At 45.3% G+C, this 23,405-nt stretch overlaps 1 protein-coding gene across 3 annotated transcripts; it reads left to right on the top strand.

Moving 5' to 3' along the window:
• Window positions 1–210: 210 nt before the first annotated feature.
• On the top strand, window positions 211–22,689 carry LOC121540228 (coagulation factor VIII). 3 transcript variants are annotated; one of them, XM_041848930.2, is made up of 26 exons: window positions 211–587; window positions 788–888; window positions 1,016–1,138; window positions 2,398–2,610; window positions 3,088–3,264; window positions 3,390–3,493; window positions 3,695–3,815; window positions 4,015–4,276; window positions 4,826–4,991; window positions 5,092–5,179; window positions 5,571–5,788; window positions 5,976–6,126; window positions 6,257–6,466; window positions 6,688–7,969; window positions 8,421–8,586; window positions 8,926–9,174; window positions 9,363–9,591; window positions 9,762–9,944; window positions 10,147–10,263; window positions 15,085–15,156; window positions 15,539–15,624; window positions 15,830–15,991; window positions 17,096–17,240; window positions 17,506–17,654; window positions 21,546–21,728; window positions 22,001–22,689. In XM_041848930.2, exons 1-26 carry the CDS (start codon window positions 436–438, stop codon window positions 22,154–22,156), a joined length of 5,265 nt encoding a protein of 1,754 aa, XP_041704864.2. In that variant the 5' UTR covers window positions 211–435; the 3' UTR covers window positions 22,157–22,689. The 3 variants fall into 3 exon arrangements, with proteins under 3 accessions (XP_041704864.2, XP_041704873.2, XP_041704883.2); XM_041848939.2 differs by having other exon boundaries at window positions 4,853–4,991; XM_041848949.2 differs by lacking the exon at window positions 22,001–22,689 and having other exon boundaries at window positions 17,096–17,256; window positions 21,546–21,638.
• The last annotated feature ends 716 nt before the right edge of the window (window positions 22,690–23,405 follow it).

Below are 23,405 nucleotides of genomic sequence, written 5' to 3' on the forward strand. Positions count from 1 at the left end.
GTAACAGGCAACATTTTTGTTCTAAACACCTTACCCCTCCTCTTGTCTGAAGAAAGTTGTCAAGTGTGTTTGAATTCAACCAATGAGAAGTAGCTAACAAAAGTTCATAATATTCTGCAGTAGACAATATTGACCACAGGGAGGCAGAGTGGTCATCATTATTATTACTTCTACTGTGAGGAGCTCTGAAACATAACTTCACTATTTCCATATCACTACAGACCCTATACATACTCTCTCTCACCCTCTATCTCTCACATGTATACACACTGTCTTTCTCTCTATACCTGTGACTATCTCTCTGGTTTGGAACTTTCCCTTTAAATATCCCCCCTAACGGAAAATTAAGTAGTAAGCTGCCTGCTACGGTCCGGTCAGGCTATCTGACTTTTCGAGCACCAGTGAATTTACGTGCAGTCGGACGGGTGCCTTGAGATGAGAACGCTGTTGATATCACTCCTCTACCTCCTCAGCGGGGTGGAGGAGACCGTGGCCGTACCTGCCACGAGAGACTTTTATATCGCTGCGGTTGAGATCGGTTGGGACTATCTCTACTGGGGCAGCGCTGACCCAGCGTCGGAACAAAGGTGAAGTTTTCTAAAGTCATTACCTAATATCTATCCCCTTTAAAAAAAAAAATGTTTGGCGTCAATATTGTAGTAGGCTTTTCTATTCAACTAACATGTTCAGATGTATATCACCATGCAGCCTATTTTATTTGTTTTCATGTTTTAATCATTGCTTTATAAGCCTATTTTAAATATCCATGTTGATTATGAATTTGTAGGAGGAGGTCCAAGGATCCCCCTCAGAAATACATAAAAGCTGTTTATAGAGAATACACAGATTCCACATATTCAGTCCCCAAGCCTATACCAACATGGGCAGGTATGTGTACTAATTGTATGAATTAATGTTTTATTACTTTAAGTATACCTTTGGAAATATAAGCTACCACACACACGTTCACACACTCACAGAGAGAGACAGCTAAACAGAGTGTTTTGTGTTGCAGGTATCCAGGGTCCGGTGATCCATGCCCAGGCCAATGACAGGGTGGTGGTGCACTTTAAGAATCTGGCGTCCCAGCCCTACAGTATCAGCCCTGTTGGGGTCAGCTACTGGAAACAGTCTGAGGGTAATGTCTTTATGTCTACATACTAACTTACTACTGGAAACAGTCTGAGGGTAATGTCTATGTCTACATACTAACTTACTACTGGAAACAGTCTGAGGGTAATGTCTTTATGTCTACATACTAACTTACTACTGGAAACAGTCTGAGGGTAATGTCTTTATGTCTACATACTAACTTACTACTGGAAACAGTCTGAGGGTAATGTCTTTATGTCTACATACTAACTTACTACTGGAAACAGTCTGAGGGTAATGTCTTTATGTCTACATACTAACTTACTACTGGAAACAGTCTGAGGGTAATGTCTTTATGTCTATCTACTAACTTACTACTGGAAACAGTCTGAGGGTAATGTCTTTATGTCTACATTCTAACTTACTACTGGAAACAGTCTGAGGGTAATGTCTTTATGTCTACATACTAACTTACTACTGGAAACAGTCTGAGGGTAATGTCTTTATGTCTACATACTAACTTACTACTGGAAACAGTCTGAGGGTAATGTCTTTATGTCTACATACTAACTTACTACTGGAAACAGTCTGAGGGTAATGTCTTTATGTCTACATACTAACTTACTACTGGAAACAGTCTTAGGGTAATGTCTTTATGTCTACATACTAACTTACTACTGGAAACAGTCTGAGGGTAATGTCTTTATGTCTACATACTAACTTACTACTGGAAACAGTCTGAGGGTAATGTCTTTATGTCTACATACTAACTTACTACTGGAAACAGTCTGAGGGTAATGTCTTTATGTCTACATACTAACTTACTACTGGAAACAGTCTGAGGGTAATGTCTTTATGTCTACATACTAACTTACTACTGGAAACAGTCTGAGGGTAATGTCTTTATGTCTACATACTAACTTACTACTGGAAACAGTCTGAGGGTAATGTCTATGTCTACCTACTAACTTACTACTGGAAACAGTCTTAGGGTAATGTCTTTATGTCTACATACTAATTTACTACTGGAAACAGTCTGAGGGTAATGTCTTTATGTCTATCTACTAACTTACCAACTTACCGTAAACACTAAATCTGCATGTCTACCTACTAACTTACTGTAAGCCACTGTCACATTCTAGAACTGGTGTTATAAAGTAGACTGAATCCAATAAAGGGCTTACCCACTATTTACTGTCTTGAATTAAGTGTACGTGTGTGTGTGTGTGTGTGTGTGCGTATCTGCTACATCAGTCTCTGTGTGTACATGCGTATATTCCTAGCGGTATATCTCTTTCTCTCTAGGGGCCGGATACGATGACGCCACGTCTAGCCAGGAGAAGGAGGATGATGCGGTTGCTCCAGGAGGATACTACAAGTACGTCTGGGACATCAACCCTAAAGACGGTCCGACCGTGGGAGACCCAGAGTGCCTCACCTACTCCTACTCCTCCCAGGTGGACACTGTACAGGACTTCAACTCCGGGCTCATCGGGGCTCTGCTCATCTGCAAATCAAGTTAGAGACACAGCTTTATTCCTGCTATGTTACTCATACACACCTTACAGTCAGATACTCCACAACTTTCTCTCTATGTATCACACTCACCTTACAGTACAGTCAGACCCACTGTGACACATATTTGCCTGGTGAAGGGGACATATTATGTGCTCTGCTCTCAGTCATACACTGATCATATCCTACCTAATGGAAAGGCTATATGAAAAGAAAGAGGTCTGAATCACATAATCACCTTACTAAGTAGGGATTGTCAATAGTTTACTGCACATGATGAAGCTTAAAACCCAGACTACCACATGGCCTGATTATTAAACAAATGAGTAATTTGATCAAACAAGTAATTTCACCAATTGCATCATTTCACCAAATGCGTCAATTCACTAAATGCGTCAATTCATCAAATGTACCCTGTGATATTCAGAGCTATCGACTAATGTGTTACCTATATTCTCTGCTGCCCTTGGGTTCTCCCAGCTGCATTTACAGATAATGGAGTTCGGAAAAGCAGAGAGTTTATTCTGCTCTTTGCTGTTTTCGATGAGAGTAAGAGCTGGTACGGAGAGGTGGGGAGTTTCCGGGAAAGATTTAAGAAGGCCAGCGCAAGAAATCAGTATCACACTATCAATGGATACATCAACTCAACTTTACCAGGTCAGAAGCTAGTTTAGCATGTTACTGTATAGAGTCAACAGTTCAGAGTCCTGTTGTCAAGTATGTTGTAGTAGAAGACTCAAAAATCTATTTTTGTGTGGGTTGGTTGTTTGGTATGTGTGTAGGTCTGACGATGTGCCAGGGACGAGATCATGTGTTCTGGCATCTCATTGGAATGGAAACGTCTCCAGAGATCCACTCCATACAGTTCCAGGATCACACTCTACAGGTACATCAGATAATTCAAGTTCAAATCAGGGTTTACTTAAAGTTGTAAACAAATCATAACTAATGGTCATATGAGACAATTAACCAAGATTTTCCTTTTCATAATGTTTTGCCAGTTCAGTTGTTATAAGTCGTTTGTGAGAATGTGTAACCAGTTCGGCAACATTTCAGTCTGAGCCTAACTCTATCCTTGTCATTCCAGGTGATGGCCCACCGTAAGGTTACTGTGGAGATGACCCCTATGACCTTCACCACGGCGGAGATGAAGCCCAGCACTCAGGGGAAGTTCCTCATCAGCTGTCAGATCCAAGAACACCGCCACGGTAAGAGTATGTTCTCTCAAAGTTGTGAAATAAAGTTTTGATCAATTTGAAAGTTCCCAATTTGATTTGAAACTTGTACATTTGAGCCAGAGTAGTATTAATTATTATGTGGTTGAGAATGTGCTCTAAGGTGTTCATAAGGCATCTATAAGGTGTCTTATGAGTTGCTGTAAGGTGTCTCTGTACGTTTTTGTTCCAGCGGGTATGAGTGCAGTCTTTAAGGTGGAGGACTGCCCAGAGCCTGTGACGGTGCCCGGTCCTGACGTGCGTCGGGTCCAGCAGTCTGAGGATGAGGTGGACTATGAATATGGAGATGACATGTTTGAGACCTTCGTGTTTAAGCCTGTGAAAGGTCAGGCTGTGGGGCGCTCCCGAGGGGTGGAGAACAAAGTCTGGGTCCATTACATCGCTGCTGAGGAAATCATCTGGGATTACGCACCCCACCTCAGCCAGGAAGACAGGTACCAAACCCCACCTCTGTAAGGGAGACCGGTACAAAACCCCACCTCAGTGAGGGAAACAGGTAGGAAACCCCACCTCAGTGAGGGAGACAGGTAGAAAACCCCACCTCAGTGAGGGAGACAGGTAGGAAACCCCAACTCAGTGAGAAAGACAGGTATGAAACCCCACCTCAGCGAGGGAGACAGGTAGGAGAGAGGGTAAAGGGGCGACACAGAGAGATAGAGAGGGAGAGATAGAGAGGGAGAGATAGAGAGGAGAGATAGAGAGGGTGAGATAGAGAGGGAGAGAGAGAGGAGAGATAGAGAGGAGAGATAGGGAGAGCGATATAGGGACAAGAAGGAATAGATGGGAAGGGTGGGAGAATGGAGTGAAAAGGAAATGGAAAGTTAGAGTTCAGTTGGAAGGGAGGACTGAGAACGGGAGAGGGTCAGAGAGAGTGTGTACAGCCAGAAAAAGACTAGGACAGGAAAGGGAGAGATAGCATTGTTCAGAGTTCATGACCCTAACAATACTGATAGTACCCTCCCTCCATTGTCTTTGTGTTCAAGTCAACTGTTATCAGAATACTTCCCCAGGAGTCCTCATCAGCTGGGTCATGAGTATAAGAAGGTGGTGTATGTAGAATACACTGACCAGACCTTCACCAAGAGGAAATCACCTGTTAAAAGACTGCTGGGACCACTGCTCAGAGGACAGGTGGACGAACACTTCCAGGTGTGTGTACCACAATCAACAAAACAAACAAACAAAAAGCATGTAAACCAAAAAGATGGAGCTGAATAGAAAGTAAAGATCATTCTCATTGTTTCTTCAGATAGTGTTCAAGAACCTGGCAAGTCGTCCTTTCAACATGTATCCAAACGGCCTCACCAGTATTTCTCCACTGAGGAAAGTAGGGAACGGTAAGATAAACAAAAAAGTGACATTATGATAAGATGAAGCAAGATAATATTACTGGCTATGCATTTAAGTTTGGAATCATAACTAAATCCTTCATGGAATATAGTCATCATATCTGGTGTATTTGTATGTTGGGGTCTGGAGAATCTCATAAAAAGTCATTTTATAGTAATTGTACTAGTCTAATAGTCATTCTATTAGACTAATAAAATCTCTTAGTCATTCCTAAATAATTAACATCCCTGTTTCCCCCCGTGGTGTGTGTGTGTGTGTGTGTGTGTGTGTGTGTGTGTGTGTGTGTGTGTGTGTGTGTGTGTGTGTGTGTGTGTGTGTGTGTGTGTGTGTGTGTGTGTGTGTGTGTGTGTGTGTGTGTGTGTGTGTGTGTGTGTATAGAGGGTGAAAAGGACCTTCGCTCCCTGGCTGTACCCCCCAACGGGACATATGGGTACGTGTGGAAACTAACAGCAGAGGACGGGCCCCTGGAGGGAGACCCCCAGTGTCTGACCCGTCTGTACCAGAGTACCGTCAACCCTGAGAGAGACCTGGCCACCGGCCTCGTAGGACCCCTCCTCATCTGCAAGAAGGACTCCATGGACACCAGGGGACGGCTGGTGAGAATCGCCACTTAATATGAGACATAGGGTTGATTTTTCGGACACAGATTAAGTCTTGGAATGAGAATAACTTTCAATGGAGAATAGAGATGTGTCTGGGAAACTGGCCCAATATGACATATCAGTGCATTATCTCTCCTGCAGCTTGCTCAAGTCATACACTGATAACTTGTCCAACTTGCAGGTGGGCCCAGATAAAGTGAAGCAGTTGATGTTTGCTGTGTTTGATGAGAACAAGAGTTGGTACATCAATGACAACATTCAGAAGTACAGCAAAGACCCCTCCATGATCAACCCTACAGACCCTGACTTCTACAACTCCAATGTCATCTACAGTAAGTGGGGTTTTCCTGCATAGTTTTCTTGTAGGCTAGCTTCCCTTATTTCTTGTGGTGACACCTCCTTCATGTCTGCTCTGTCACCCTTTTTGTGTGCTATGTTTTTTTATCTCGTTTTTGTTTACAGATGTGAACGGCATAATGTTCAACGGGCAGAGGATCCAGGTGTGTAAGGATGACGTGATCTTCTGGCACCTGGCCAACGTGGGGACGCAGAGCAACTTCCTGTCTGTCTACTTCACAGGAAACCCCTTCATGAGGGACAATGTGTATGAGTCCGTCCTCACACTCTTCCCAATGTCCGGGGAGACTGTTACCATGGAGACCGAGCTAATCGGTAAGGTCAATTAACAATGTTTGTTTGTCAACCATCGCTGTGATTGATTCTGCTGCAGTTGTGTTCAGTAGGCATCAAATGGAAGAAAATGTTTTGAAACAGAGAGGTGCTACAGGTCCATTAAAAACAGGTTTTCACTACGGTGCGCCCTACTAAAACCTGACCCTAACCTGAGAGATTTTTTCTGGAGCTTTGTGAGCTGAAGTTTATTTAATCCTCAGGTGAGTGGGAGATCAGTGCGTTCGACAGCAGCCTGAAAAGCCGTGGCATGAGCACCCGCTACTCCGTCCTGTCTTGTAACATTGAACTGCTGGTGGACAGCGAGGACCTAGAGTACGACCTGGAGGACTTCCTGCCTGATTACGTCGACCAGTTCTTCAAACCCAGATCCCTCCGCCCCCAGCTACAGAACAGGACCGTAGCCGTCAGAGTCTGCAGGAAGCAACCCAGCTTAAACCAGAACACAACAACACCAAAAACAGGAAATTACACAGATAACGAAGTCGCCATCGGAGAATCAGGGGACCACGGGTCTAATAACAATGTCACATTTAAGGCAGGGGACCAGAGGTCAATCTGTGAGGTCAGGTATGTGACAGTGTCGTCTGCTGACGAGGAGGCCAACCTACTAACCCAGGGAGGGATCCCCACAGATGTTCTGGAGCAACTGGAGAAAGATGGGGAGTGGAAGGCTTCAGAGACCCAGGAGGGAGGGGGCCTGGTTGGGGAGCAGGGGGAGGGGAGACAGAGACGCCAGGCCGGTGGAGAAGGAGGAGAGGATGGGGAGGAGGAGGTAGAGGAGGGAGGTCTGGGCAGGGAGCAGGGGGGGAACGAGAGACAGAGACGCCAGGCCGGTTTGGAGGGTGGAGAGAATGGAGAGAGCAACAAGCTGGTGGAGAACTGTGAGGAGGAGGTGCTGAAGGAGTGGAAGGGTCGGGTGTATGGGGAGGCGCTGGAGCAGGAGCAGAGAGAGGAACAGAAGGTGGAGGTGTTGGATCAGCAGGAGGAACAGGGGGAGGGGTTCTTGAAGATGCAGGAGCAGAGGGAGGGGCAAAAGGGGGAGCTGGATGGAGATCCACATCCCCTAAGCACAGGCCCTCTACTCTTGGAGTTAGATGGATGGAGGGATCTAGACCCCCTGAACATCACTTTGAAAGTTCTCCCGGATCCACTGAAGGTGCAGCAGCAGAGGGAGGAGCAGAAAGCTGGGGAGCTGCATCCCCTAAGCAACAACACTCACACTGATCCAGACACACCTCTACTGGATTTGTTGGATCTAGACTTCTCCAATGTCTCCAAGGACAACGAGACGGCTCCCAGGAACGCAGTGTCTCTGGAGTATGATGACTATAGTGAGGAGAACACTGGGACGGCCTACATGGGGACAAAGGACAACCTGGACCTGAGGACCACAGATGGACATTACCGCAGCTACTACATCGCTGCACAGGAGATTGAATGGGACTATGGAATCAGGAAACCACATCAGCTCATAAAAACAAGGTAGTGTTTGGTTTTTGTAAGTATCTGGTTTCTTGGACACTTATGCTTAGTCTTTGAGCAGCACTTTCAATGGAGAATCTCGATTTAATATGCTTCTTAGTCTAGAACTAGGCTTAATCTGTGTCCCCAGCTGTTTGACTATTCATTTTTGATAGGTTTCTAAAGAAATCCTGTTTCTGATTGATGAGCTCAATTTAAGAGAAAAGGAAAAGCTGCTCTCTAGTAGCTCCGATGCAATACTTTATTCACCAACGTTCCAACGGCAAGCTGTCTTTTATCAGGGTATTGATCAACGGCAAGCTGTCTTTTATCAGGGTATTGATCAACGGCAAGCTGTTTTTTATCAGGGTATTGATCTGGAGGACATCCTGCCTGATTACGTAGACCAGTGATCAATACCTTTTACCAGAGTATTGATCAGCTCATCAATTCTCAACTGTTCCCTCCCCAGAGAGCAGCGTAGGGGAATGAGGAAGTTCCTGACGAAATATAAGAAGGTGGTATACAGGGCCTACAGCGAGAGTGACTTCCAGATCCCCGTCACCAGAGGAGAGCTGCAGGAGCATCTGGGACTCATGGGTCCTATCATTAAAGCTGAGGTCAACGACCTCCTTACCGTGAGTGGAGATCAATGATCATCTTATTAATTCACTGATGTTTCAAATCAATTCATATTTTAGTGGCCTTAGCTCAACTACTAATTGCCTCGTCAAGGTGTTTCGGAGTTCTTAGTGTAATGGCTAAGGTGTTGGACAGTTGCAGGAACCCTGGTTTGATTCCCGGTTGCGTTACCCCCTGAATGGACTGCAATATTATTTTCATGGCATCTACTCAGATATCACGTTCTGTATGTGTTCTGTATATAATGCTGTTAAACATTCACTTGATCTTAATCTTGATCCTGATCTTAATCTTGATCCTGATCTTGATCTTGATCCTGATCTTGACCTTGACAGGTGACGTTCAAGAACATGGCGTCCAGGCCGTACTCCCTGCACCTCCATGGGGTGTATGATAAGAGCCAGGGTGATGGTTGGACCCAGACCCAGTGGGGGTCCTCCGGGGCCGGGGTGGCGGGGGTCCCTGGGGAGGCGGTCCAGCCTGGGGAGGTCAGGGTCTACACCTGGAGGATCACCAGGAAGCAGGGGCCCACCGCTGCAGAGTTTGACTGTAAGGCCGGGGCCTACTACTCTACACAGAATAAGGCAGGTGTCACTGTCAACACTTCCTGTATATTACAAAGCTAGCTCATAGTTAGGCCTCGTAAGTGTGCATTTTCATTTCATGAGACAGCTTATCAGTGCTTTGACATGCTTTTCCCTGCATGCACTTGTTGTACTGGCATGTCAATTTGACTGTGTGGCTTTGTGTTCTGTTCTCACCCCCTCAACAGGAGAAGGACCTCCACTCTGGTCTGATTGGCCCCTTAGTAATCTGTAAGCCAGGCACCATCCACCCCCAACTGAACCTACAGCCCAACGTACAGGAGTACGCCCTCCTCTTCCACACCTTCGACGAGACCAAGAGCTGGTACCTGGACGAGAACATCCGTCAGTACTGCACCCCGCCCTGCCAGGCCCGGAGAGATGACCCCTGGTTTCAGCTCAGCAACAAGTTCGCAGGTACAGTAGAGTTACTCAGACTCCCTCCTAATATCAATAATAGTTTCATAATAAATAATTAAAATAGATTTCCAGTGAATTTCTCTGTTTGTTTAGGTTCATACTCATATCTGATCGATTGTTTGTGTTTGAGATGAATTTCTCTGGAAAATCTTTCCTTGTTACCATAGCGATAAACGGCTACGTGGCAGAGACACTACCTGGTCTGACGGTTGCCCAGTACCAGCAAGTCAGGTGGCACCTGCTGAACGTCGGGGGTAACGGGGAGTATCACGCCGCCCACTTCCACGGTCTGCCCTTCAGCATTCACAAGGCGCAGGAGCATCGCATGGGGGTGTACAACCTCTATCCTGGTAAACACACACACTAAAAAACACACACATACGCAAACACACACACAACCACAGTTACCACACACACACACACACAACCATGCAAATGCACACACACACACACACATACATACACATGCCCACACAATAAAATAATAGTAAATCATAATGAATCAATCAAGAATGTCACCTGTCCCACCTTGGTCTCTGTCACCCTGTCCAGGTGTGTTTGGCACAGTGGAGATGTGGCCGACCACGGTGGGGACCTGGATGGTGGAGTGTATTGTAGGAGAGCACCAGCTGGCCGGCATGAGGGCTAAACTACTGGTCTACAACCCACGTAAGTAGCCTACCACACTTCACAACCCATGTAGGTACCACATCTCCCAACCCATGTAGGTACCACACCTCCCAACCCATGTAGGTACCACACCTCCCAACCCATGTAGGTACCACATCACCCAACCCATGTAGGTACCACATCCTCCAACCCATGTAGGTACCACATCCTCCAACCCATGTAGGTACCACACCTCCCAACCCATGTAGGTACCACATCCTCCAACCCATGTAGGTACCACACCTCCCAACCCATGTAGGTACCACATCCTCCAACCCATGTAGGTAACACACCTCCCAACCCATGTAGGTACCACATCTCCCAACCCATGTAGGTACCACACCTCCCAACCCATGTAGGTACCACACCTCCCAACCCATGTAGGTACCACATCTCCCAACCCACGTATCAAATCAAATCAAATTGTATTGGCCACATGCGCCGAATACAACAGGTGCAGACATTGCAGTGAAATGCTTACTTACAGCCCTTAGCCAACAGTGCATTTATTTTTAATAAAAAGTAAAATAAAACAACAACAAAAAAGTGTTGAGAAAAAAAGAGCAGAAGTAAAATAAAATAACAGTAGGGAGGCTATATATACAGGGGGGTACCGGTGCAGAGTCAATGTGCGGGGGCACTGGCTAGTTGAGGTAGTTGAAGTAATATGTACATGTGGGTAGAGTTAAAGTGACTATGCATAAATAATTAGTAGCAGCAGCGTAAAAAGATGGGGTGGGGGGACAGTGCAAATAGTCCGGGTAGCCATGATTAGCTGTTCAGGAGTCTTATGGCTTGGGGGTAGAAGCTGTTGAGAAGTCTTTTGGACCTAGACTTGGCACTCCGGTACCGCTTGCCGTGCGGTAGCAGAGAGAACAGTCTATGACTAGGATGGCTGGAGTCTTTGACAATTTTGAGGGCCTTCCTCTGACACCGCCTGGTATAGAGGTCCTGGATGGCAGGAAGCTTGGCCCCAGTGATGTACTGGGCCATACGCACTACCCTCTGTAGTGCCTTGCGGTCGGAGGCCAAGCAGTTGCCATACCAGGCGGTGATGCAACCAGTCAGGATGCTCTCGATGGTGCAGCTGTAGAATTTTTTGAGGATCTGAGGACCCATGCCGAATCTTTTCAGTCTCCTGAGGTGGGAAAAGGCTTTGTCGTGCCCTCTTCATGACTGTCTTGGTGTGTTTGGACCATGATAGTTTGTTGGTGATGTGGACACCAAGGAACTTGAAGCTCTCAACCTGTTCCACTACAGCCCCGTCGATGAGAGTGGGGGCGTGCTCAGTCCTCTTTTTTTTCCTGTAGTCCACAATCATCTCCTTTGTCTTGGTCACGTTGAGGGAGAGGTTGTTATCCTGGCATCACACGGCCAGGTCTCTGACCTCCTCCCTATAGGCTGTCTCATCGTTGTCGGTGATCAGGCCTACCACTGTTGTGTCGTCGGCAAACTTAATGATGGTGTTGGAGTCATGCCTGGCCATGCAGTCATGGGTGAACAGGGAGTACAGGAGGGGACTGAGCATACACCCCTGAGGGGCCCCCATGTTGAGGATCAGTGTGGCAGATGTGTTGTTACCTACCCTTACCACCTGGGGGCGGCCCGTCAGGAAGTCCAGGATCCAGTTGCAGAGGGAGGTGTTTAGTCCCAGGATCCTTAGCTTAGTGATGAGCTTTGAGGGCACTATGGTGTTGAATGCTGAGCTGTAGTCAATGAATAGCATTCTCACGTAGGTGTTCTTCTTGTCCAGGTATGAAAGGGCAGTGTGGAGTGCAATAGAGATTGCATCATCTGTGGATCTGTTGGGGCAGTATGCAAATTGGAGTGGGTCTAGGGTTTCTGGGATAATGGTGTTGATGTGAGCCATGACCAGCCTTTCAAAGCACTTCATGGCTACAGACGTCAGTGCTACGGGTCGGTAGTCATTTAGGCAGGTTATCTTAGTGTCCTTGGGCACGGGGACTATGGTGGTCTGCTTGAAACATGTTAGTATTACAGACTCAGTCAGGGACATGTTGAAAATGTCAGTGAAGACAATTGCCAGTTGGTCAGCACATGCTCGGAGTACACGTCCTGGTAATCCGTCTGGCCCTGCGGCCTTGTGAATGTTGACCTGCTTAAAAGTCTTACTCACATCGGCTACGGAGAGCGTGATCACATAGTCATCCGGAACAGCTGGTGCTCTCATGCATGCTTCAGTGTTGCTTGCCTCGAAGCGAGCATAGAAGTGGTTTAGCTCGTCTGGTAGGCTTGTGTCACTGGGAAGCTCGCGGCTGTGCTTCCCTTTGTAGTCTGTAATAGTTTTCAAGCCCTGACACAACCGACGAGCGTCAGAGCCGGTGTAGTACGATTCAATCTTAGTCCTGTATTGACTCTTTGCCTGTTTGATGGTTCGTCGGAGGGCATAGCGGGATTTCTTATAAGCGTCCGGGCTAGAGTCCCGCTCCTTGAAAGCGGCAGCTCTACCCTTTAGCTCAGTGCGGATGTTTCCTGTAATCCATGGCTTCTGGTTGGGGTATGTACGTATGGTCACTGTGGGGACGACATCATCGAGGCACTTATTGATGAAGCCAGTGACTGATGTGGTGTACTCCTCAATGCTATCTGAAGAATCCCGGAACATGTTCCAGTCTGTGCTAGCAATACAGTCCTGTAGCTTAGCATCTGCGTCATCTGACCACTTTTTTATTAACCGAGTCACTGGTGCTTCCTGCTTTAGTTTTAGCTTATAAGCAGGAATCAGGAGGATAGAGTTATGGTCAGATTTGCCAAATGGAGGGCGAGGGAGAGCTTTGTATGCGTCTCTGTGTGTGGAGTAAAGGTGGTCTAGAGGTTTTTTTCCTCTGGTTGCACATTTAACATGCTGGTAGAAATTAGGTAGAACGGATTTAAGTTTCCCTGTTTTGAAGTCCCCGGCCACTAGGAGCGCTGCCTCTGGATGAGCGTTTTCCTGTTGACTTATGGCCTTATACAGCTCATTCAGTGCAATCTTAATGCCAGCATTGGTTTGTGGTGGTAAATAGACAGCTATGAAAAATATAGATGAAAACTCTCTTGGTAAATAGTGTGGTCTACAGCTTATCATAAGATACTCTACCTCAGGCGAGCAAAACCTCGAGACTTCCTTAGTATTTGATTTTGTGCACCAGCTGTTGTTTACAAATATACACAGACCGCCACGCCTTGTCTTACCGGAGTCAGCCGTTCTATCCTGCCGATGTAGCGTATAGCCCGCTAGCTGTATGTTATCCATGTCGTCGTTCAGCCACGACTCGGTGAAACATAAGATATTACAGTTTTTAATGTCCCGTTGGTAGGATAACCATAATCTTAGGTCATCCAATTTATTTTCCAATGATTGAAGATTGGCCAATAGGATTGATGGGAGCGGCAGTTTACTCGCTCGCCGTCGGATCCTTACAAGGCACCCCGACCTACGTCTACGATATCTCCGTCTCTTCCTCATGCGAATGACGGGGATTGGGCCTTGTTGGGTGTCTGTAGGATATCCTTCACGGCCGCCTCGTTGAATAAAAATTATTCGTCCAATACGAGGTGAGTAATCGCTGTCCTGATATCCAGAAGCTCTTTTTGGTTATAAGAGACGATGGCAGAAACATTATGTACAAAATAAATTACAAATAACGCGGAAAAACACACATAATAGTACAATTGGTTAGAGGGCTGTAAAACGGCAGCCATCTTCTCCGGCACCATTCTATTTTAATGTAGGTACCACATCTCCCAACCCATGTAGGTACCACATCTCCCAACCCATGTAGGTACCACACCTCCCAACCCATGTAGGTACCACACCTCCCAACCCATGTAGGTACCACACCTCCCAACCCATGTAGGTACCACACCTCCCAACCCATGTAGGGACCACATCTCCCAACCCATGTAGGTACCACATCTCCCAACCCATGTAGGTACCACATCTCCCAACCCATGTAGGTACCACATCTCCCAACCCATGTAGGTACCACATCCTCCAACCCATGTAGGTACCACACCTCCCAACCCATGTAGGTAACACACCTCCCAACCCATGTAGGTACCACATCACCCAACCCATGTAGGTACCACATCACCCAATCCATGTAGGTACCACATCCTCCAACCCATGTAGGTACCACATCCTCCAACCCATGTAGGTACCACTCCTCCCAACCCATGTAGGTACCACATCCTCCAACCCATGTAGGTACCACATCCTCCAACCCATGTAGGTACCACATCCTCCAACCCATGTAGGTAACACACCTCCCAACCCATGTAGGTACCACACCTCCCAACCCATGTAGGTACCACATCCTCCAACCCATGTAGGTACCACATCCTCCAACCCATGTAGGTAACACACCTCCCAACCCATGTAGGTACCACACCTCCCAACCCATGTAGGTACCACACCTCACAACCCATGTAGGTACCACATCCTCCAACCCATGTAGGTACCACATCCTCCAACCCATGTAGGTACCACATCACCCAACCCATGTAGGTACCACATCCTCCAACCCATGTAGGTACCACATCCTCCAACCCATGTAGGTAACACACCTCCCAACCCATGTAGGTAACACACCTCCCAACCCATGTAGGTACCACACCTCCCAACCCATGTAGGTACCACACCTCCCAACCCATGTAGGTAACACACATAGTTATCTAACAACAGCCTTACTTAGTAGACTGAGACAGAAGTGTGAATTAAGTTCTTTGGAATGTCTTAGAATGGCATTGTTGGTTATTCTTTTGTGAAATGTGGACAATACAAATAATAGAATGTAATATCCTGAGATTGCCTGGCAGGATGCATCCAGCCTCTGGGGTTGAGGTCGGGAAGAATAGACGATACCCAGATCACGGCATCAGACCACATAGGTAAGCAAGCTTCAGCAATGCAAGAATGTTACCACAAGATAGCTGATGTGTGGTGAGCGTTTTGACAGAAAAAAGGTTGCCGTGCATCACCCTAGGGTGCTTCACATTGGTGGTGGAAGAGGTGAGTTTCCACCTTGCTATGTAAAAGCACTATGAGCACTGGAAAAGTGTTATATAAATCTAATCAATTATTATTATTATTAATTATTAATTTATTTGACGTCAGGAAGTAGGCTCACACAGATAAGTAAGCTTCTAGAATGGAGAAATGTTACCATGATGAATCAGTGACTTCATGTTTATGAAAACACAGTATACTCTACTCTGTGTTAGGCCTGCATACAGTTAGCCAGTGGGATTGAATGCATATATGTGTTACCAGGTAACTGGGAGGCCAGGCTGGCGAGGCTGGAGCTATCTGGTTCTGTCAACGCCTGGATGGGCACGAATCAGAAATCATGGATCCAGGTTCAACACTAAACTTCCTGTTCTCCTATGAAAGATCCTTGTAGATTGAAAGGCCCTCTGGTTTAGCTGCCCCTGTCTTCTGCAGGGTTGGGGTCCATTCCATTTCGATTCAGTCAATTGTTGTTTTCCTCAGTTCACTTCCTGAATTGACTGAATTGAAATGGAACTGGCCCCAACCCTGGTCTCCTGTGTGTCTCATATGCAGGTGGACCTCCAGAGACCCACCCTGCTCCATGGGATCCAGACCCAGGGTGCCAGAGCCTCTCTGGGCCTGAAGGACTACTTCATCATGCACTTCACCCTCTCCTACAGTCTAGACCAGGAGACCTGGAGTAGCTACAGGGGGAACAGCACCAAGCCCGCCTACGTCAGTACCTTACATGTACCTTAACCATCTGTACCACTATCTACTGGCTAGTACTCTACCCACGAAGCATGAGCTTCATTGTGTACAATACAAACCAGCAGTCAGAGAGAGAAGGTAGTGAGAGCAGGTGCATGTATCTTTTTGTTACTGTAAATGTCATCAATGCCCTAAATATTTCTGAGTAATTCTATGCAATACTGTGGTGTAGCTGTTCTTAGCCCCCTAAGGTTCATGGCCACCCCCGCGCAAAAAGCGAATTAGCATAATAAAAAAATCCCCATAAAAATCTGTCAGTGTAAGCTAGAGATATGTTTTTTTTTTGCATTGGATGCGTCTCAATCTGTCGCATCCGGCTATGTCGCTCTTCAGCATCTGCGGTGAAAGGTGACAGAGCTAGAGCAGTGTTTGTCAGACCATGAGACATCCCGGAAATCGGTCTTCTCACAAAACCCCTCTATGGAAAGATGAGACTCACGAACACCATGTTGGTCTCCGTTTTGCTCTACGACCTCCACAAGCGTCTTGGGACTCGTCTGAAGTCGGTATCGCCGATCTGCCAACTTCTGTCTGTAGCGTCCGAACCGTTTGGGCTACACACTAATATGTGTGCACAGGTGAGACCCCTCTGTGCAAAGGTGAGACTCCCACAAACATGTACATGGTTGTTCTGCTCTAGGACACCCACAGGCCTCACAAGACTCGTCTGAAGGTCCCCAGGTACCAGTTCAAAAAAATGATTGGAAATATATGGAGACTGTTTAATGCCAAATATTCTTTTTTTTTATACTTCAAGGGATCTTAAAATTCAAAATCAAATCCTTGGTATGACCTTCTTAAAACAATTCCATATAGCTTAGTAGAACCCCTCCCAAGGCTTAGAAAGGGCTTAGACTCTGATGGCTTAGTAATACGAGGGGAATCCAGTGTGAGGAATATGTGAACCCTGGGCTTGTTTATTTACATTTTGTACTGTACTCTTACATTGCATGTTCTGTTTCTCCCTCCTGTTATCTCTCTTAAAGGGGCACACACTCATTTAACATGAACATCACAAATACTACAATGCTACCTCTTATACTTACTGTTAACTTCTGTTTATTTCAGATATTTAACGGTAACCTGGATGGCTCCAAGGTGAAGGAGAACCATCTGTCTCCCCCCATCCTGGGGCGCTACATCAGACTGCAGCCTGTCACCATCCAGAGGAACCCTGCTCTCCGCATGGAGCTGCTGGGCTGTGACCTCAACAGTGCGTCCCTGTGGCAGTTAGGAACACCTTTGTAACAGTTTGTAACAGCTCAGATCGCGTTTAATGGTGGTGTATGTTGTGATTAGATGATGATGTGAGTTTGAGAGGTTCATCAGCAGGTAGTCAGGGGTTGGGGGAAAGGAGGAGGTGCAGGGACGGACAGATCTCAGGTGCTGGTGAATAGAATCCCTGAGAGAAGGAAGAACGAAAAGAAAAACATGAGAAGATGCCCGCGGTTTCAATCAAGGATCTTTGTGTGTCTCAGGCTGCTCCTTCCCCCTGGGTCTCCAGAGGAGGTTGGTCCCAGACAGCAGCTTCAGAGCCTCCTCCTTCCTGCAGACCTGGAGGCTCTCCTGGAGCCCCGCCCTCGCACGCCTCCACCAGGACGGCAGCGCCAACGCATGGCGCCCCAAGGTACACACACACTTACGCACACACATATACACCAACACAGAAACTCAGAACACACACACACACAAAGTCAAACCACACACACTTTCCTGCCATCACCTCCCTCTGTTACTGGCACTTCTATTTTTTTATGATGTTTCAAGTCTCTCTCTCGCTCAATTCAATTAAATCAAAAGGGGCTTTATTGGGAAATGTGTTTACATTGCCAAAGCAAGTAAAATAAACAAAAGTGAGAAGAATTTAACAGTAAATATTGCACTCAAAAAGGTTTAAAAAAGATAGACATTTCAAGTATTATATTATCTGCTATATATCAGATATGATCAGTTATATTAACTATATTGCTTTCTTCAAAAGACTAGTGGAAAGTACATATCATATCAATGTTTTAGCAATGTGCAAATAGTTGTACTACGAATAGTATGGGAAGATAAATAAACAGATAAATATTGGTGGTATTTACAATGTTGTTTGTGCTCCACTGGTGACCCTTTTCTCATGGCAACGGGCCACAAATCTTGCTGCTGTGATTGCACACTGCGGTATTTTGCCTATCAGATATGGGAGTTTATCAATGTTTCAAATACTGTGGATCTGTGGGAAATATGTATCTCTAATGTGGTCATACATTTGGCAGGAGGTTAGGAAGTGCAGCTCAGTTTCAACCTCATTTTGTTGGCAGTGAGCACATAGCCTGTCTTCTCTCGAGAGGCATGTCTGCCTATGGCAGCCTCGCTCAATAGCAAGGCAATGCTCACTGAGTCTGTACATAGTCAAGGATTTTCTTAATTTTGAGTCAGTCACAGTGGTCAGGTATTCTGCCACTGTGTCCTCTCTGAGTAGGGCCTGATAGCATTCTAGTTTGCTCAGTTTTTTTGGTTGATTCTTTTCAGTGTATCAAATAGTTATATTTTTGCTTTCTCATAATTTGGTTTGGTATAATTGTGTTGCTGTCCTGGGGCTCTGTGGGGTCTGTTTGCGTTTGTGAACAGAGAACCAGCTTGCTGAAGGGACTCTTCTCTAGGTTAATCTCTGTAGGTGAGGGCTTTGTGGTGGAATGTGTGGGCATCGCTTCCTTTTAAGTGGTTGTAGAATTTAACGGCTCTTTTCTGGATTTTGATAATTAGCGGTTATTAGCCTAATTCTGCTTTGCATGCATTGTTTGGGGTTTTGCATTGTACACAAAGTATATTTTTGCAGAATTCTGCATGCAGTCTCAATTGGGTGTTTGTACCATTTTGTGAAATCTTGGTTGGTGAGTGGACTCACACCCATAGAGGGCAATGGGTTCTATAATTGATTCAAGTATTTTTTTGCCAGATCCTAATTGGGATGTTGAGTTTTATGTTCCTTTTGATGGCGTAGAAGGCCCTTCTTGCCTTGTCTCTTAAATCGTTCACAGCCTTGTGGAAGTTACCTGTGGTGTTGATGTTTAAGCCGAGGTAGGTATAGTTATTTTTGTACTCTAGGGCAACGGTGTCTAGATAGAATTTGCATTTGTTGTCCTGGCTACTGGACCTTTTTTGGAACACCATTATTTTTGTCTTACTGAGATTCACTGTCAGGGCCCAAGTCTGACAGAATCTGTGCAGAAGATCTAGGTGCTGCTGTAGGCCCTCCTTGGTTGAGGACAGAAGCACCAGATCATCTGCAAACAGAAGACATTTGATTTCCAAGTCCAGTAGTAGTGCCCTCGCCAATTCATTGATATAGAGTATATGTTGAAGAGGGTGGGGCTCAAGCTGTATCCTTGTCTCACTCCACGGCCCTGAGGAAAGAAATCTGTGTGTTTATTGCCAATTTTAACTGCACAGTTGTTGTTTGTGTACATGGATTTGTATAGCAGACCCTCATGCGAAATTGAGTCAAAAGCTTTTTGGAAATCAACAAAGCATGAGAATACTTGTTTGTTTGTCAATAAGAGTTTGCAGGGTGTATACATGGTCTGTCGTACGGTATTTTGGTAAGAAGCCAATTTGACATTTGCTCAGGACATTGTTTTCACTGACTGAGGAAATGTTGGAGTCTGCTGTTGATGATAATGCAGAGGATTTTCCAAGGTTGCTGTTGACGCATATCCCACAGTAATTATTGGGGTCAAATTTGTCTCCACTTGTGGATTGGTGTAATCAGTCCTTGGTTCCAAATATTGGGGAAGATGCCAGAACTGAGGATGATGTGAAAGAGTTTAAGTATAGACAATTGGAATTCGTGGTCTGTATGTTTTATCATTTCATTTAGGATACCATCAACACCACAGGCCTTTTTGGGTTGGAGGGTTTGTATTTTGTCCTGTAGTTAATTCAATGTAATTGGAGAAGCCAGTGGGTTCTGGTAATCTTTAATAGCTGATTCTAAGATTTGTAGTTGATCATGTATATGTTTTTATAATATATATTATATTATATTATATTATTATTATATTATATATGTTTTTGCTGTTTGCTTTTTGTTATAGAGCCGAAAAGATGTGGTTTATCCATACATCTCCATTTTGGATAGATAACTCTTCGTGTTGTTGTTGGTTTAGTTTGTTCTAATTTCCCCAGAAGTGGTTAGAGTCTATGGATTCTTCAATTACATTGAGCTGATTTCTGACATGCTGTTCCTTCTTTTTCCGTAGTGTTTTAGTGTTTCACCATAGTGAAGGCGTAGGCTCAGGTATTCTGGGTCTCTGTGTTTTTGGTTGGATAGGTTCCTTAATTCCTTTCTTATGATTTTGCATTCTTCATCAAACCATTTGTGATTGTTGTTAATTTTCTTAGGTTGTCTGCTTGACATTTTTTGATTTGATAGAGAAGCTGAAAGGTCAAATATACTGTTTAGGTTTTCTACTGGCAAGTCTACACCTTCACTATTGCAGTGAAACGTTGTGTCCAGGAAGTTGTCTAAAATGAATTAGATTTGTTGTTGATTGATTGTTTTTTGGTAGATTTGTACACTACTTTCCTTCCATCTATAGTGTTTCTTAATAGTATGCAGTTTCCTCGGCTTTGATGCCTCATGATTGAGTATTGCTCTGTTCAAGTAGGCTGTGATTTTGCTGTGATCTGATAGGGATGTCAGTGGGCTGACTGTGAATGCTCTGAGAGACTCTGGGTTGAGGTCTGTGATAAACTAATCTACAGTACTACTGCCAAGGGATGAGCTGTAGGTGTACCTACCGTAGGAGTCCCCTCGAAGCCTACCGTTGACTATGTACAGACCCAGCGTGCGACAGAGCTGCAAGAGTTGGGACCCATTTTTGTAGGTTGTTTTGTCGTAGCTGTGTCTAGGGGGGAGGGAATGCTGTCACCTCCAGGTAGGTGTTCTCTCTCTCTCTCTCTCTCTCTCTTGGCCCCTCTCAATTGTCTCTCTCTCTCCTTCTTTAGCTAATCACATTTACTGCCTTCCTCTGAAAACACTGGACAATGGTGATTTGCCATTTTATCAGACTGGTGTGTTTCTTTTAAGGGTTGGTAGGATGTGAGCAACACTTGTGATTGCTAAAAAGAGGTCAACTGTGCCAAGTGTTCTCTGGAACTGAATAGTTAAGGATAGGTGGAGAAATAATGTAGAATCTGTGTCCAATATCTACTGCGAGAGTGATCTTTTTTGAGCTTGATGTTCTTTCCCTAGAAGACACTCTAGCAATCAATCAAGAGATACAATTGTTTGTAATGGTCACATGCTGTGGTGTAAGTGTTGTAAATTAGTTTTTTTTTTCTGTCCCAGTGTCAGTCTCCCAGTCTCTACTCTCCTCCGTCCTTTGTTTCAACTGTTTTTACTCTTGTTTTTTAATACTTGTTCCTGCCAAAACCAGCATCTGGACCTAGACGCACTGCTGTGCGCAGTGTATCTCTTAACGTTTTGCACCTGTTATAACACACCCCCCCTACCTCCTCCCTCCTCCAGGCCAATAACCCCCATGAGTGGCTGCAGGTGGACTTCCTGGTTATGAAACGCATCACAGGGGTTGTGACTCAGGGGGCGCGGTCTATTCTGACTCAAATGATGGTGACAGAGTTCTCCGTAACCATTAGCGACGAAGGCCACTCCTGGTCCAACGTGGTTGACGAGGGATCACAAAGAGAGAAGGTATTACACACATCACTCATTATCATCAGATTTATCACAGGCTACATCTCAGTACACACACACCTTCCTTAGCATGCAGGGTCAAATGTGATTTGAAACATCAAAGAAGTTAAGATTCTTAAAGGCAAAATTCCACCAGGCAGATTTACAAAACCTGATGTTGTAAAGAGCGCAAACAGTGGCAAAGCTGTAACATGTTTAACTTTGCGAGTTTACGAACTGTGATTTATGTGAGCCAGCTCTGTTTGACTCTGCCTCCTCCTTCCTCCCAGATCTTCTTGGGGAACAGTGAGCCAGATGAAGAGATGCTGAACCTCTTTGATCCTCCTCTGTTCGCCCGCTTCATACGGATCCACCCCAGAGGCTGGGTCAACGACATAGCCCTGCGCCTGGAGTTCATGGGCTGTGACACCCAGCAGCGCCTCTGAGACACTGAGAGACAGGGCAGGGGGCCCCACTGTGCAGCTCCACACTCAGGCCCACCTCATCATCATCTCTTCCCTAGGGAAGAACATAGCAGTGACGTGATGATCATGAAATAGTCATGTCATTGATGGATGAACAGAGTGAGTGAATCTAGGTAAAAGGTTTGTTTAGCTAGGGTCAGAGTCATATATGGTATTATTTATATGTTGTAGTAACTGTCTATTGATGAGCTTCAGCTGAGAATGGCTCTTAGGTCTGGTTACGCCACTATCAACACATTACGGCAGTTTATGAAGATTGACACTCACAGACAGTTTGTTTGTCTCATTTACAATGTATACTACTACTAGTAACACTATGACTTCTGACATTCCAGCTGTGATCAACCACATGTAAATAGTACAATATAATTATTATTTTCTGTCTAGATGGATATATGCACCGTATACAGTACAGTACTTTACATGCAATGTATCATATGCACTGAGGGGAGAGGGATAGAGTTTATATTGTTAAATAAACAGAGGTCAGTGTTGCCTGATTTCAGAGGTCAGTGTTGCGACGCACGCACACACATCCATCCTCCGCTTTCTCTTCCTGTCCTGTTCACCATCTCCATGACAGGAAACAGTTCTCTTTGCTTTTGTTTTGTTCCTTTGCTCCAGCCCAGGGGGATACTGGCAGTGGCTCTGTGTTTCTCTATGATTAGGGAGGGTTGGTTCACCTTCCTTTACTTCATTCCCGTCTCTCCCGACTGTTATTCAGTCTTATCCACTTCTCACAGTCTCTCAAGCCATTGGCAACTGTGATTGATTTGGCCATTGTTCCACTCGTAAAGAAAATGAAGAGTAACAATATAAAGATGAAATACGGTTCTTCAGAAATCTCTATAATCTATACTGAACAAAAATATCAACGCAACATGTAAAGTGTTGGTCCCATGTTCCATGAGCTGAAATAAGATCCCAGAAATGTTCCACAAAAAGCTTATTTCTCTCAAATGTTGTCCTCAAATTTGTTTACATCCCTGTTAGTGAGCATTTCTCCTTTGCCAAGATAATCCATCCACCTGACAGGTGTGGCATATCAAGAAGCTGATTAAACAGCATAATCATTACACAGGTGCACCCTGTGCTGGGGACAATAAAAGGCCACTCTAAAATATGCAGCTTTGTTACACAACACAATGCCACAGATGTCTCAAGTTTTGAGGGAGTGTGCAATTGGAATGCTGACTGCAGGAATGTCCAA

This window comes from Coregonus clupeaformis, chromosome 3, assembly GCF_020615455.1.
Source record: "Coregonus clupeaformis isolate EN_2021a chromosome 3, ASM2061545v1, whole genome shotgun sequence".
NCBI lineage: Eukaryota > Metazoa > Chordata > Actinopteri > Salmoniformes > Salmonidae > Coregonus > Coregonus clupeaformis.

Excerpts from the sequence above, each read along its gene's own strand:
- LOC121540228 (XM_041848930.2), top strand. The coding sequence starts at position 436 with ATGAGAACGCTGTTGATATCACTCCTCTACCTCCTCAGCGGGGTGGAG. Across the intron at positions 889-1,015 it reads GCCTATACCAACATGGGCAG|GTATCCAGGGTCCGGTGATC; the intron begins GTATGTGTACTA and ends TTTGTGTTGCAG. Across the intron at positions 17,655-21,545 it reads CCAACGCATGGCGCCCCAAG|GCCAATAACCCCCATGAGTG; the intron begins GTACACACACAC and ends TCCCTCCTCCAG.